Source organism: Scyliorhinus torazame, chromosome 7 (assembly GCF_047496885.1).
Source record: "Scyliorhinus torazame isolate Kashiwa2021f chromosome 7, sScyTor2.1, whole genome shotgun sequence".
NCBI classification, from domain to species: domain Eukaryota; kingdom Metazoa; phylum Chordata; class Chondrichthyes; order Carcharhiniformes; family Scyliorhinidae; genus Scyliorhinus; species Scyliorhinus torazame.
The window spans coordinates 155,687,675-155,701,476 of NC_092713.1; the positions used below are offsets into that span (position 1 = coordinate 155,687,675).

At 47.5% G+C, this 13,802-nt stretch overlaps 1 protein-coding gene across 3 annotated transcripts in view; it reads right to left on the reverse strand.

Annotated features, from left to right (window-relative positions):
- Positions 1–3,734, reverse strand: part of gtpbp3 (GTP binding protein 3, mitochondrial) — a 77,354-nt gene extending 73,620 nt beyond the window's left edge. For 2 of the 3 annotated variants that reach the window (XM_072511694.1, XM_072511692.1), the window contains exon 1: positions 3,592–3,734. In XM_072511694.1, the coding sequence (XP_072367795.1) occupies positions 3,592–3,656 (65 nt within the window). In that variant the 5' untranslated portion in view covers positions 3,657–3,734. Of the gene's footprint in view, positions 1–2,829; positions 2,966–3,591 lie in introns of those variants that run through there. The other variant, XM_072511693.1, reaches the window with a different exon arrangement.
- Between the last annotated feature and the right edge of the window lie 10,068 nt (positions 3,735–13,802).

The following is a 13,802-nucleotide window of genomic DNA, read 5'->3' on the forward strand; positions in this document are numbered from 1 at the left end:
TGGTGGTTAGCACAATTGCTTCACAGCTCCAGGGTCCCAGGTTCGATTCCCGGCTTGGGTCACTGTCTGTGCGGAGTCTGCACATCCTCCCCGTGTGTGCGTGGGTTTCCTCCGGGTGCTCCGGTTTCCTCCCACAGTCCAAAGATGTGCAGGTTAGGTGGATTGGCCATGATAAATTGCCCTTAGTGTCCAAAATTGCCCTTAGTGTTGGGTGGGGTTACTGGGTTATGGGGATAGGGTGGAGGTGTTGACCTTGGGTAGGGTGCTCTTTCCAAGAGCCGGTGCAGACTCAATGGGCCGAATAGCCTCCTTCTGCACTGTAAATTCTATGATAAGGATAAAAAAGGGGATTTATGCTTGGAGGCAGGGGCATGGCTGACTGATGGGTGAAATTAATTCTCTGCATCTGGCTTTGCCAAGGAAGATGCTGTTGCCCAGGACATGGTGAAAGGAGGTAATTCAAACACTTGAAAGGTTAAAAGTTGGGCAGCACGGCGGCACAGCGGTTAGCACTGCTGCCTCATGGCGCCGAGGTCCCAGGTTCGATCCCAGCCGTGGGTCACTATCCGTGTGCAGTTTGCACATTCTCCCCCGTGTTTGCGTGGGTTTTGCCCCACAGCCCAAAGATGTGCAGGGTAGGTGGATTGGCCACGCTAAATTGCCCCCTAATTGGGAAAAATGAATTGGGTACTCTGAATTTTTTTTTTTTTAAAAGATTGAAATTTGATAAGGAGGTAATATTGGATTGGCTTTCTGTACTTAAAAGTTGATAATACACCTGGGCCAGGTGAGGTGAAATACTAATTAGGAGCATGGGTAGGCCATTCAGCGCATAATTTCAAAACATGCAAACGATACAAAACTTGGAAGCATTGTGAACGGGGAGGAAGATAGCGTCAAGTGAATCATTTTGGTGGGAAGAACCCAGAGAGATAATATAAAATAAAATGTACAATTCTAAAGGGGATGTATGTGTGCATAAATCATCGAAGATGACAGGACAGGTTGCGGATGATAAATAAAGCATACAGCATCTTGGTCTTTATCAATAGGAGGGTACAAAAGCAAGGAGGGAGCAGCACCAGCTGAATTGCTCCTTCAGAGGGCCAATACAGATGCAAAGGCCTCCTTCTGTACTGTAACCATCATTAGGATACTGGACCAGGCTCCAACATTTGTTAGCTTACCGGATAAGAACCCCAAACAATTTTGTTTTAATTTGTGAATCTGTGAGGAAAGGATACTTCACCCCGAGGAGTGACATGTTAAAACAAATTTTAATTTAAACACAGAATTAACCACATTATCAAAGAAAATAGCTTCACAATTATCAGTTGAACAATTATTAAACACAAGGAAAAAATTAAACTATCTATACACACTATTAACTCCAATTTCAAAATCCAATACTGTTCAAATGCCTCCTATAAATAAAGTTAACCAACAGATGTCTTGCTTAACTGTGTAGACACTTTTGGAGAGAGAGAGACCCTTTCAAGAGCAGATCCAGCACACTTCTGCTTAACCAAACAGCATTTGACAAACTTCTGTTCAACTTAAAATTCTTCCGTTCTGTCAGACCCAAATCCTATGGCAAACTGTCAAACTACAGTCAGACCTGGCTCCTCACATTAAATGCATCATCTGAGGGCAGCACGGTGATCTACTCTCCAGGGAATCTCCAACAATCATAATAATATTGCATTAACCCTTTATCTGTAGCCAAGTGATTGGAATGAATCATGACCTCACTTCTTAATTACAGCTTTAACAGACACACAGTCTGGATACTTCAACCTAGGTTCTTTAATAACCTTACTGCAACAAATATATACCTTAACCCAGGCTTTTAAAACATTGCTGCAACAAATATAAAATGCAATGTATATACCAATTTCTTACATTCATCACACCAATCTACGATTGTTGTGCATAGGTAGGTATCTTGGATTTGCAGTAAAGGCAGGAACATTGAGCTGAGGGTACAGAATGCAGGATATTGACTGGTGAATGGGGCAGAGACAAGTGGCAGTTGAAATTTTACAAAGAGAAATGTGAAGTTATATAATTTGGGGGGGGGAAGAATAAGGAGGCGATATAAAATAAATGGTTCAATTTTAAAGTGAGTGGAGTAACAGAGAGACTGGAGGTATACGCACACAATATCCCTGAAAGTGGCAGGTAAGGTGAGAGGGATGTCCAAATCTGAAACACATGGATTTGCATACTTCCTCTGTCCAGCCTCCTTTTTGTTTTTGCTGAGTAATGTCACCAAGGCCGCTGTGAGCAACTGAAAATTGTATGAAGATGTTTGACACAATACTGGATGACTGTTGTCAATTACTAGTCTTTTTTCAAAACCTTGAACTGTTTGTGTGGGTCGGCAGCAAAACACGCACATTTTTGTGATATTCAGAGTAAAGATTGAACCAACTGCATACAGTTATAGCCTTCCTTGCAAACCTTTCTGCTCAGCTACCCAGAGCAACTGCCCCACCACCACCTGGTACACTCACTGTAGCAAGGCAATGATTGATGTGGCATTGTGGAGATATATATATATATATATATATATATTAGATATATACACACACACACACATACATACAATATAGTTCTTCCATCATTTTTGAATAATCTAATATGACACTACCCTATGTTTACCATTAATTCTTTTCAGGAACAATAGCCATTTGATGAAATGCAAAATACATCAGGAGACAAAAATTACAGGACCATTTGAAGCTTTTAATGAAAAAGTCAGGACACCTGCGATCGAGTTAAAATACAAGACTGTCTCATTAAAAACAGGACATATAGCCATCCTACCACTGGAGAGGGCAGTGGGATGATACCACATCCATCCATGCGGAGTTCGCTTATTCCAGCTGGGATGGGGAGAGGCCAATTGACCCAAGAGCCGGGATGGAAAATTAGCCAGGGATCCTGGTCCTGATGTTACCAATAGCCCTGAATGACCTGTGCAGGTGACAGGTAAGGTCAGGATTGCAATCACCCATCTCAGTCAGTAACTTCCTGGCACGCAGAACGGGCAACTCCCCAGGCACTGTCCAACATGAATGCCAAAATGGATTTGGAGCGAATTGTAAACGAAAACACTAACTTTCAACCATAATCCCAATGAATTAACAGATTCAGTGAGTTTGATGGCGTCCTCCTCTGCCTGGACCACCTGTATTATATTAAATAACGAATATATCACACTAATTGTCTGTGCACTCTGCACTGGTGAACCTAGGACTCTGCACTTTGCTCTTAGCCTGAGCTGAGGAAGCAGCACGTGGACTCCAAAGTTTGTTGAGAGGCAAAACAATCCAGGAAATCGGCAGCTGCGTCTTAAAACAGCTGAATTTTCGCAAAAAGAATCAGATTGTGTGGGGTCTGTTTCTGTGTTTGCTGTTTTGGGCAAGAAGCAGAGCAGGTTTGCAAGGCTCCTCCGGACAGGTAAACTCAGATGGGTGCATTGAAAACGTTCCTTCCGGCCTCAGCAGGGTTAAAGACCAGGCCACGCGGCTGGAATTATCAGCAGAGCAACCTGCTGCCCCCACCCAGGAAGCAAGCGTCGCTTACCTGACGGCATCCCGGAGGATGCACACCGGGACCCTGCAGAGCCTGAGCACCGCCACTCGCCCCATTCCCCGCCTGTCAATCAACTGGATGATTGACAGCTTCCGGGGCCCTGGGAGCACTCAACAGCGCCACCTGGCCGCAGCCATCCGACCACTGCAGCACGCAAACTCGACAAATGGCAACAACAGCTGCAGACTGCTGAGGTTACCCCAAATAAAAGCAAAATGCAGAAATAAAGACTTTGCAGCCGTCACGCATGCGCAGTTGCGAAAACATCGCAGCTGGAAAGCGATCTGCGCATGCACAATCCATTCCTACACTCTACGTCACCAGCGTCATGATGTCAGAGGCCCCGGACCACGGCCACTTAAAGGGGAAATGTCCCCAAACAGTTAAAAAAAACAATTTTAAAGCCGGAAAACACAATTCTTTCACCTGGAACGACAGACAGCACAATGCCTGAACTTCGACCAGTAGCTGAAAGTAACCCCCGCAGAACCCTGCAACAAACAGCACCGCCCTAGAAAATGATATGGTCCTTGAAGGCTACGACTCAGACGAAGATTTCATCATTGAATGTGGCAACCCCAGTACCAAATCCGAACCGCAACTAGAGGGGTTGTACATTGAAGACTCCGACGACGAGTTCTTCGGATTGGGGAATCTTCAGCCCAGCATATATGACATCCCGACTCGTGAGTGCAGGATTATGCTGCGGCCTGACGCCAAGAGACAGAGAGCGGTACAAGCCCACAGAGAGCGGCCTGCTGCCGCACAGAGAGTGGTCCACGCACCACGAAGAGTCCCCGACTCCACACAGAGAGTGGTCCATGCACCACGAAGGATCCCAGCCTCCACACAAGAAGTGATGACAGTCTCCACAGCGAGATCAATGCACGATTCTACACAGGGAACGCTGCACAAGACTCCACAGAAAGAGTGACACAAGCTTCCACAGCGAGCTCGTGGACAGACTGCACGATGGAAGCAACGCAAGACTCCAGAGCGCAGTCCTTGCATGAACAAGACCATGAAGGTCTAGCAACCTCAAGTGAACAGCAAGCAGACTATGACAGTCTACCACGCTCAAGTGCACAGCAAAAAGACTATGACAGTCCACCCAGATTATTTGAGCCACCAGAAGAAGACTCTGACAGTCTACCCAGCTCGTTTAACCATGAAGAAGACACTGAGGCTCTACCCACTGTATGTGCGACAAGTGACGATGGCATCTCACTTCCCATACAGATATGCAACGTGACAGACCTCAGCTAGTTTGTACAGAGGCACTCAACAATCACAGTGAGACTACTGGTGACTCTGGTGACACCACGTTAGTTCAAACCTCATCTGTTCGAGCCTCTCCACAAGCAAATGCATTCCTGAATGACATGACTCCAGATGGGGAGCATCGACAAGACAGAGCTGATTCAGGTAAGCCGGACATGACTCCAGGGGAGCGCCGCGGACTCAGTGACGGCACGCTCAAGGAAACAGCAGATGCCGCAAAGGACGCTGACACGAGTAACTGTGTGAAGGACTCGTATTATCCACAGAGGGTGGTCATTGAGCGCAACAAACACAATGACAAAACCTACAAATCCAACAACAAAGACAACAACAAGAAGTGTACCAGAGGCAACAACGTTGACAACAAGCACGACAAAAACAACAAGAATGGAACTACGACTGGTACGACATGGTACAACTCTGCAAATGCGGGACACTGTTACTGCTCAGCTCAGTACAATGACATACCATGGCAGGACGACACAGATTGCATACATCACTACCACAAGCATCGAAAAAAAGAGTCCAACTCAGATGACAAAGTGATTTGACCACTTCTTGGTTCCTTAAGCACAGGGATACTGACGGCGTTCACAAGGACATGCCACCATCAACATCACCACTTCACCAACAAAACAAGAAAGCCACTCGACCATATTAATTCATGAACTTTGGACTCATACATGTGATTTGGACTTATTGTGTCATTATCACTCATCAGGATTTGTACATGTCATTACTTATCTGCCTATTTTGTTCAATTTTCTTTAACACTGTACAGAAAATATGTAACATGAAAAAGGGGGGATGTGGTGATATGCATCACTGTAAATACACGGGGTTAATTTAGATATACTAGGGCACTGTCAATACATAAGGGGTTAATGTAGATACACTAGGACACTGTAAATACACAAGGGGTTAATGTAAATACACTGGGACTAAATAAATACAGAGACATCATGACACACAGACATCAAAACAATAGGCCAGTAAGATAGGACACGACCAATGGGCAGTCAAGACACACCCAGAGGTGACACTACCACAAGGGGGCTACCCACATAAAAGGACAGAGCACACATGCTCTCTTTCCATAGCTGACACTTAGAGAGACAGGGCAGATCAGGGAAGCATCACACCCACTGCATGGATTAGAGCAGACTGGTTAGTTAGACTGAGTTACTATAGCAAGATTAGCAGGAGAGTCGAACTCAAGTAGGAGAATTATTAACTGTTCAATAAATGTGTTAAACCTCTTTCCAAGTCTGAACCTTCCTTTGTCAGAGTATACATCAAGGAAGCAGCGTATGCTGCATGAAGAAGCATAATACAACAACCACCACCTTCTCAAGAGCAATTAGGGATCGGCAATAAATGCTGGCCGAACCAGCAACATCCCTTGAATGAAAAAAAACATTATAAAGATGTTACAGAAGAAAAGGAAAGGACATTGGGAATTGTCATGGTAAAAGAACAAAGCGTTAGTCCAGAGTAACTGAATGCTCCCCTTTTTCAACGGCATGAAACCCATACCATAACACTTCTGACTCCCTTCAGTTCTGAATAATTCACCTCGACTCAGATCATCAATTCCATTTCTCCCTGCATGTTTTCTGTTCTTATTGTAGTGGTTACACGCTCTGATTTGAGGCTTCCTAGAGGTTTGATCACCTGGTGATTGCAAATTATGTTGGATTTACCTTAAAGGTTGGGTGCCCTGTAGAATTAGTTATCTTTGCTCCTTCTTTTGCACCAGCAGCTGCTGTTGTGTAAAGTTCAAAGAATCAACTGGTCAAAAGGGAACTTTTAACTCACTGAAATTACACTGACAATAAATAATAATAATGATACAGATAACACTCAGATTCCACTCATAACCAACAGTACTACAATAACTCACTGTCAGTGTGTATGCAGCCAGTTTTCCTATCTGTCATTGTCCGCTGTCCCTCATTTCAAGGATGATGTCTACCTAGGGTCGTGGGTCATCATATGGCCGAATAGGCCAATTCTCGACCCGTGGAGCTTTGGACGTTTTTTTTTAAACAAACATTTTATTAAGGCACTTATGATTTTATAACAACAAAAAATACAAATACCAAATGGAAACATAATTCAGTACATAACACCCCCCCCAACCAACAACCATACCCAGCCAACATGGCTTATACACATAATTCCCAAGTTCCTCTCGCTGATCCTGCCTGAACTAAACTAAACTAACTCCCCCCCCAACCCCCCACGTTCCCGAACCGCCCCCCCCCCCTCCCCCACTATTGTATCTGCTAACAGTTTAGATTTCCCCAAAGAAATCGATAAATGGCTGCCACGTCCAGACGAACCCTAACATTGATCCTCTCAGGGCCAACTTAATTTTCTCAAGCCTGAGAAACCCAGCCATGTCGCTAAAGCATACCCCTGATTTCGGGGGCTCAGAGTCCCTGCACGATAATAGGATCCATCTCCAGGCTACCAAGGAGGCAAAGGCCAAAACATCAGCCTCTCTCACCCCCTGGACTCCCAGGTCTTCCGACACTCCAAAGATCGCCACCTCTGCACTCGGTGCCACCCTCGTTTTTAGCACCATGGACACGACGTTGGCAAATCCCTGCCAGAATCCCCTAAGCTTCGGGCATGCTCCAAACATATGGACATGATTTGCAGGCCCTCCCACACACCTGTCCTCCATCCCAAAAAACCTGCTCATCTGGGCCACCGTCATGTGTGTCCGGTGAGAGATCTTGAATTGTATCAGGCTGAGGAACTTTGGACATATTAGGCAGGACGTACCACAAGGTAGTGGCATCTGAAAGGCAGGATTTGCTTCCTTTCTTCTCTGCTGCCACTCTGGCACTGCACTTGAGGAAATATGTGAAGGCTTTGGAGACAGTGCAGCAAAGATTCATGAAAAAGATTCATGGGCAGCACGGTAGCACAAGTGGATAGCACTGTGGCTTCACAGCGCCAGGGTCCCAGGTTCGATTCCCCGCTGGGTCACTGTCTGTGCGGAGTTTGCACGTTCTCCCCGTGTCTGCGTGGGTTTCCTCTGGGTACTTCGGTTTCCTCCCACAGTCCAAAGACGTGCAGGTTAGGTGGATTGGCCATGCAAAATTGCCCTTAGTGACCAAAAGGATTAGGAGGGATTATTGGGTTACAGGGATAGGGTGGACGTGGGGGCTTAAGTGGTCGGTGCAGACTCGATGGGCCGAACGGCCTCCTTCTGCACTGTATGTTCTGTGTAAAATGGTTCCAGTGATGAGGAACTTTAGTTAGGAAGATAGATTGAAAAGGTTGGGACTGTTTTCCGTGGTGAAGGCTGAAAGCAGATTTGATAGAGGTACTGCCCGAGAGGGTGATGGAGGCTGATTCAATCAAGGCATTCAAAAGGCACTATCTGAAGAGGATGATTGTGCAGGGCTATGGTGAGAAAGTGGGGGAGTGGCATTCGGGGAATTATTCATTTAGAGAGCTGGTTTAGGCACAATGGACCAAATGGCATCCTTCTGCGCTGTAACAATTCTGTCATTCTTTCTGAGACAGGGAGAAACAAAGCGTGATGCGTCACATTTTGAACTTTTGGTAGCTGTTATGGGCCAGAGTTTAGAGAACCCCAAAGTGTATCATGGAGTTCATGTGACCCACAACATTTAATAGGTTGTAGTATGGGGAGCACACGGCCCACTCTACAGGTGTGGGACAGCAGAAATGGAAAAGTATTTTTTTAAAGCAAAACAATGTTTATTCAATGAACTCAAGTTAACTTTTTTAAAACATACAGTGAACACCTTAGCAACCATTAATTCAAATACAATCCCCAAAGAATACAAAACTGAGTAATCCTTAAGCTGTCCTTTTCACATCCAGAAGACTTTTTAAAAAAACTTTCAACAGAAGCACATCAGGTTACTGAGAGCAGTTATTAGTTTTAAATCACCAGGATCGATTTACATTCTTTAGATTATAAAGAGACTAATATCCCTTCTGGCTGTGACTGCAACTATCCAGCTCTGAAAACGAAACTAAAACACACCCTGCAGCAAACAGCCTAAAACGAAAGTAAAAAAGCTGACAGCCAGCCCAGCTCCACCCACTCTCTGACATCACTGCAGTAATAAACACCCATTTCTTAAAGCTACTCTCACTACAGATACTTTTTTTTTTTTTTTAAATAATATTTTATTGAAAATTTTTGGTCAACCAACACAGTACATTGTGCATCCTTTACACAACATTGTAACAATACAGATAATAATGACCTTTTTTAAATTTAAACAAAAACAACAACAAATAAATAAATATTAAATAACAAAAAAATAAAAACTAGCCCTAATTGGCAACTGCCTTGTCTCAGGCCACACCCCCCCCCCATCCCTCCCCCCCCCCCCAAGTCCTGGGCCGCTGCTGCTGCCTTCTTTGTTCTCCCCTATCTATCTTTCCGCAAGATATTCGACGAACGGTTGCCACCGCCTAGTAAACCCTTGAGCCGACCCCCTTAGGACGAACTTAATCCGCTCTAACTTTATGAACCCCGCCATATCATTTATCCAGGTCTCCACCCCCGGGGGCTTGGCTTCTTTCCACATTAGCAATATTCTGCGCCGGGCTACTAGGGACGCAAAGGCCAAAACATCGGCCTCTTTCGCCTCCTGCACTCCCGGCTCTTGTGCAACCCCAAATATAGCCAACCCCCAGCTTGGTTCGACCCGGACTCCTACTACTTTCGAAAGCACCTTTGTCACCCCCATCCAAAACCCCTGTAGTGCCGGGCATGACCAAAACATATGGGTATGATTCGCTGGGCTTCTCGAGCACCTCGCACACCTATCCTCCACCCCAAAAAATTTACTGAGCCGTGTTCCAGTCATATGTGCCCTGTGTAATACCTTAAACTGAATTAGGCTTAGCCTGGCGCACGAGGACGACGAGTTTACCCTGTTTAGGGCATCTGCCCACATCCCCTCCTCAATCTCCTCCCCTAGCTCTTCTTCCCATTTCCCTTTTAGTTCGTCCATCATAGTCTCCCCTTCGTCTCTCATTTCCCTATATATATCCGACACCTTACCGTCCCCCACCCATTTCTTTGAGATGACTCTGTCCTGCACCTCTTGTGTCGGGAGCTGCGGGAATTCCCTCACCTGCTGCCTCGCAAAAGCCCTCAATTGCATGTACCTGAATGCATTCCCTTGGGGCAACCCATATTTCTCGGTCAGCGCTCCCAGACTCGCAAACTTCCCATCCACAAATAGATCTTTCAATTGCGTTATACCTGCTCTTTGCCACATTCCATATCCCCCATCCATTCCCCCCGGGGCAAACCTATGGTTGTTTCTTATCGGGGACCCCCCCAGTGCTCCGGTCTTTCCCCTATGTCGTCTCCACTGTCCCCAAATCTTCAGTGTAGCTACCACCACCGGACTCGTGGTATAGTTCCTTGGTGAGAACGGCAATGGGGCTGTCACCATAGCCTGCAGGCTGGTCCCCCTACAGGACGCCCTCTCTAATCTCTTCCACGCCGCTCCTTCCTCCTCTCCCATCCACTTACTCACCATTGAAATATTAGCGGCCCAATAATACTCACTTAGGCTCGGTAGTGCCAGCCCCCCCCTATCCCTACTACGCTGTAAGAATCCCTTCCTCACTCTCGGAGTCTTCCCGGCCCAAACAAAACCCATGATACTCTTTTCTATCCTTTTGAAAAAAGCCTTCGTGATCACCACCGGGAGACACTGAAACACAAAAAGGAATCTCGGGAGGACCACCATCTTAACTGCCTGCACCCTCCCTGCCATTGACAATGCTACCATATCCCATCTCTTGAAATCTTCCTCCATCTGTTCCACCAACCGCGTCAAATTTAGCCTGTGCAATGTGCCCCAATTCTTAGCTATCTGGATCCCCAGGTAACGAAAGTCTCTTGTTACCTTCCTCAACGGTAGGTCTTCTATTTCTCTACTCTGCTCTCCTGGATGCACCACAAACAGCTCACTCTTTCCCATGTTCAATTTATACCCTGAAAATTCCCCAAACTCCCCAAGTATCCGCATTATTTCTGGCATCCCCTCCGCTGGATCCGCCACATATAGTAGCAGATCATCCGCATATAAAGATACCCGGTGTTCTTCTCCTCCCCTAAGTATTCCCCTCCATCCCTTGGAACCTCTCAGCGCTATCGCCAGGGGCTCAATCGCCAGTGCAAACAGTAATGGGGACAGAGGACATCCCTGCCTTGTCCCTCTATGGAGCCGAAAATATGCCGATCCCCGTCCATTCGTGACCACACTCGCCACTGGGGCCCTATACAACAGCTGCACCCATCTAACATACCCCTCTCCGAACCCAAATCTCCTCAACACCTCCCACAGATAATCCCACTCCACTCTATCAAATGCTTTCTCGGCATCCATCGCCACTACTATCTCCGTTTCACCCTCTGGTGGGGCCATCATCATTACCCCTAACAACCTCCGGATGTTCGTGTTCAGCTGTCTCCCCTTCACAAACCCAGTTTGGTCCTCATGAACCACCCCCGGGACACATTCCTCTATTCTCATTGCCATTACCTTGGCCAAGACCTTGGCATCTACATTGAGGAGGGAGATTGGTCTGTAGGACCCGCATTGTAGCGGATCCTTTTCCTTCTTTAAAAGAAGCGATATCGTTGCTTCTGACATAGTCGGGGGCAGTTGTCCCCTTTCCTTTGCCTCGTTGAAGGTCCTCGTCAGTAGCGGGGCGAGCAAGTCCAAATATTTTCTGTAAAATTCAACTGGGAATCCGTCCGGTCCCGGGGCCTTTCCCGTCTGCATGTTCCTAATTCCTTTCACCACTTCTTCTACCGTGATCTGTGCTCCCAATCCCATCCTTTCCTGCTCTTCCACCTTGGGAATTTCCAGCGATCCAAAAACTCCATCATTCTCTCCCTCCCATCCGGGGGTTGAGCTTCATACAATTTTTTATAAAATGTCTTGAACACTTCATTCACTCTCTCCGCTCCCCGCTCCGTCTCTCCATCTTCGTCTCTCACCCCCCCTATTTCCCTCGCTGCTCCCCTTTTCCTCAATTGGTGTGCCAGCAATCTGCTTGCCTTCTCTCCATATTCATACTGTACACCCTGCGCCTTCCTCCATTGTGCCTCTGCAGTGCCTGTGGTCAGCAAGTCAAATTCCACATGCAGCCTTTGCCTTTCCCGATACAGTCCCTCCTCCGGTGCTTCCGCATACTGTCTGTCCACCCTCAAAAGTTCTTGCAACAACCGCTCCCGTTCCTTACTCTCCTGCTTCCCTTTATGTGTCCTTATTGATATCAGCTCCCCCCTAACCACCGCCTTCAACGCCTCCCAGACCACTCCCATCTGAACCTCCCCATTGTCATTGAGTTCCAAGTACTTTTCAATGCATCCCCTCACCTTTAAGCACACCCCCTCATCCGCCATTAGTCCCATATCCATTCTCCAGGGTGGACGCCCTCTTGTTTCCTCCCCTATCTCCAAGTCTACCCAGTGTGGGGCATGATCTGAAATGGCTATAGCCGTATATTCCGTTCCCCTCACCCTCGGGATCAATGCCCTACCCAACACAAAAAAGTCTATGCGTGAATAGACTTTATGGACATAGGAGAAAAACGAGAACTCCTTACTCCTAGGTCTACTGAATCTCCACGGGTCCACCCCTCCCATCTGCTCCATAAAATCCTTAAGCACCTTGGCTGCTGCCGGCCTCCTACCAGTCCTGGACTTCGACCTATCCAGCCTTGGTTCCAACACCGTGTTAAAGTCTCCCCCCATTATCAGCTTTCCGGTCTCTAGGTCTGGGATGCATCCTAGCATTCGCCTCATAAAATTGGCATCGTCCCAATTCGGGGCATACACGTTTACCAACACCACCATCTCTCCCTGTAATTTGCCACTCACCATCACGTATCTGCCCCCGTTATCCGCCACTATAGTCTTTGCCTCGAACATTACCCGCTTCCCCACTAATATAGCCACCCCCCTGTTTTTCGCATCCAGCCCCGAATGGAACACCTGCCCTACCCATCCTTTGCGCAACCTAACCTGATCTATCAGTTTCAGGTGCGTTTCCTGTAACATGACCACATCTGCTTTAAGTTTCTTAAGGTGTGCGAGTACTCGTGCCCTCTTTATCGGCCCGTTAAGCCCCCTCACGTTCCACGTGATCAGCCGAGTTGGGGGGCTTCCCACGCCCCCCCCCCCTTGCCGGTTAGCCATCATCTTTTTCCAGCTTCTCGCCCAGTTCCCACGCGGCTGTATTTCTCCCAGACGGTGCCCCCCCGCCCATCCTTTCCCGCACCCACTCCCCCCTTTCCCCAGCAGCAGCAACCCAGTAATTCCCCCCTCCCCCCCTCCCCCCCGCTAGACCCCCCGCTAGCGTAATTACTCCCCCCATGTTGCTCCCAGAAGTCAGCAAACTCTGGCTGACCTCGGCTTCCCCCCGTGATCACACCTCGCCCCGTGCGGCGCCCCCTCCTTCCTGCTTCTCTATTCCCGCCATAATTATCATAGCGCGGGAACCAAGCCCGCGCCTCTCCCTCGGCCCCGCCTCCCATGGCCAACGCCCCATCTCCTCTCCCTCCCCACCTCCCCCCATCACCACCTGTGGGAGAAAGAAAAGTTACCATACCGCAGGATTAATCATACAATCCCTCTTCGCCCCCCCGCCCCCCCCCCCCCCCCCCCCCCCCCCCCCCCCCCCACTCGTCCCACCACTTTGTCCAAACGTTCATTTTCGTAGTCCAATCATTCCAATTTTTCTTCTACAATAAAAGTCCACGCTTCATCCGCCGTCTCAAAGTAGTGGTGCCTCCCTTGATATGTGACCCACAGTCTTGCCGGTTGCAGCATTCCAAACTTTATCTTTTTTTTGTGAAGTACCGCTTTGGCCCGATTAAAGCTCGCCCTCCTT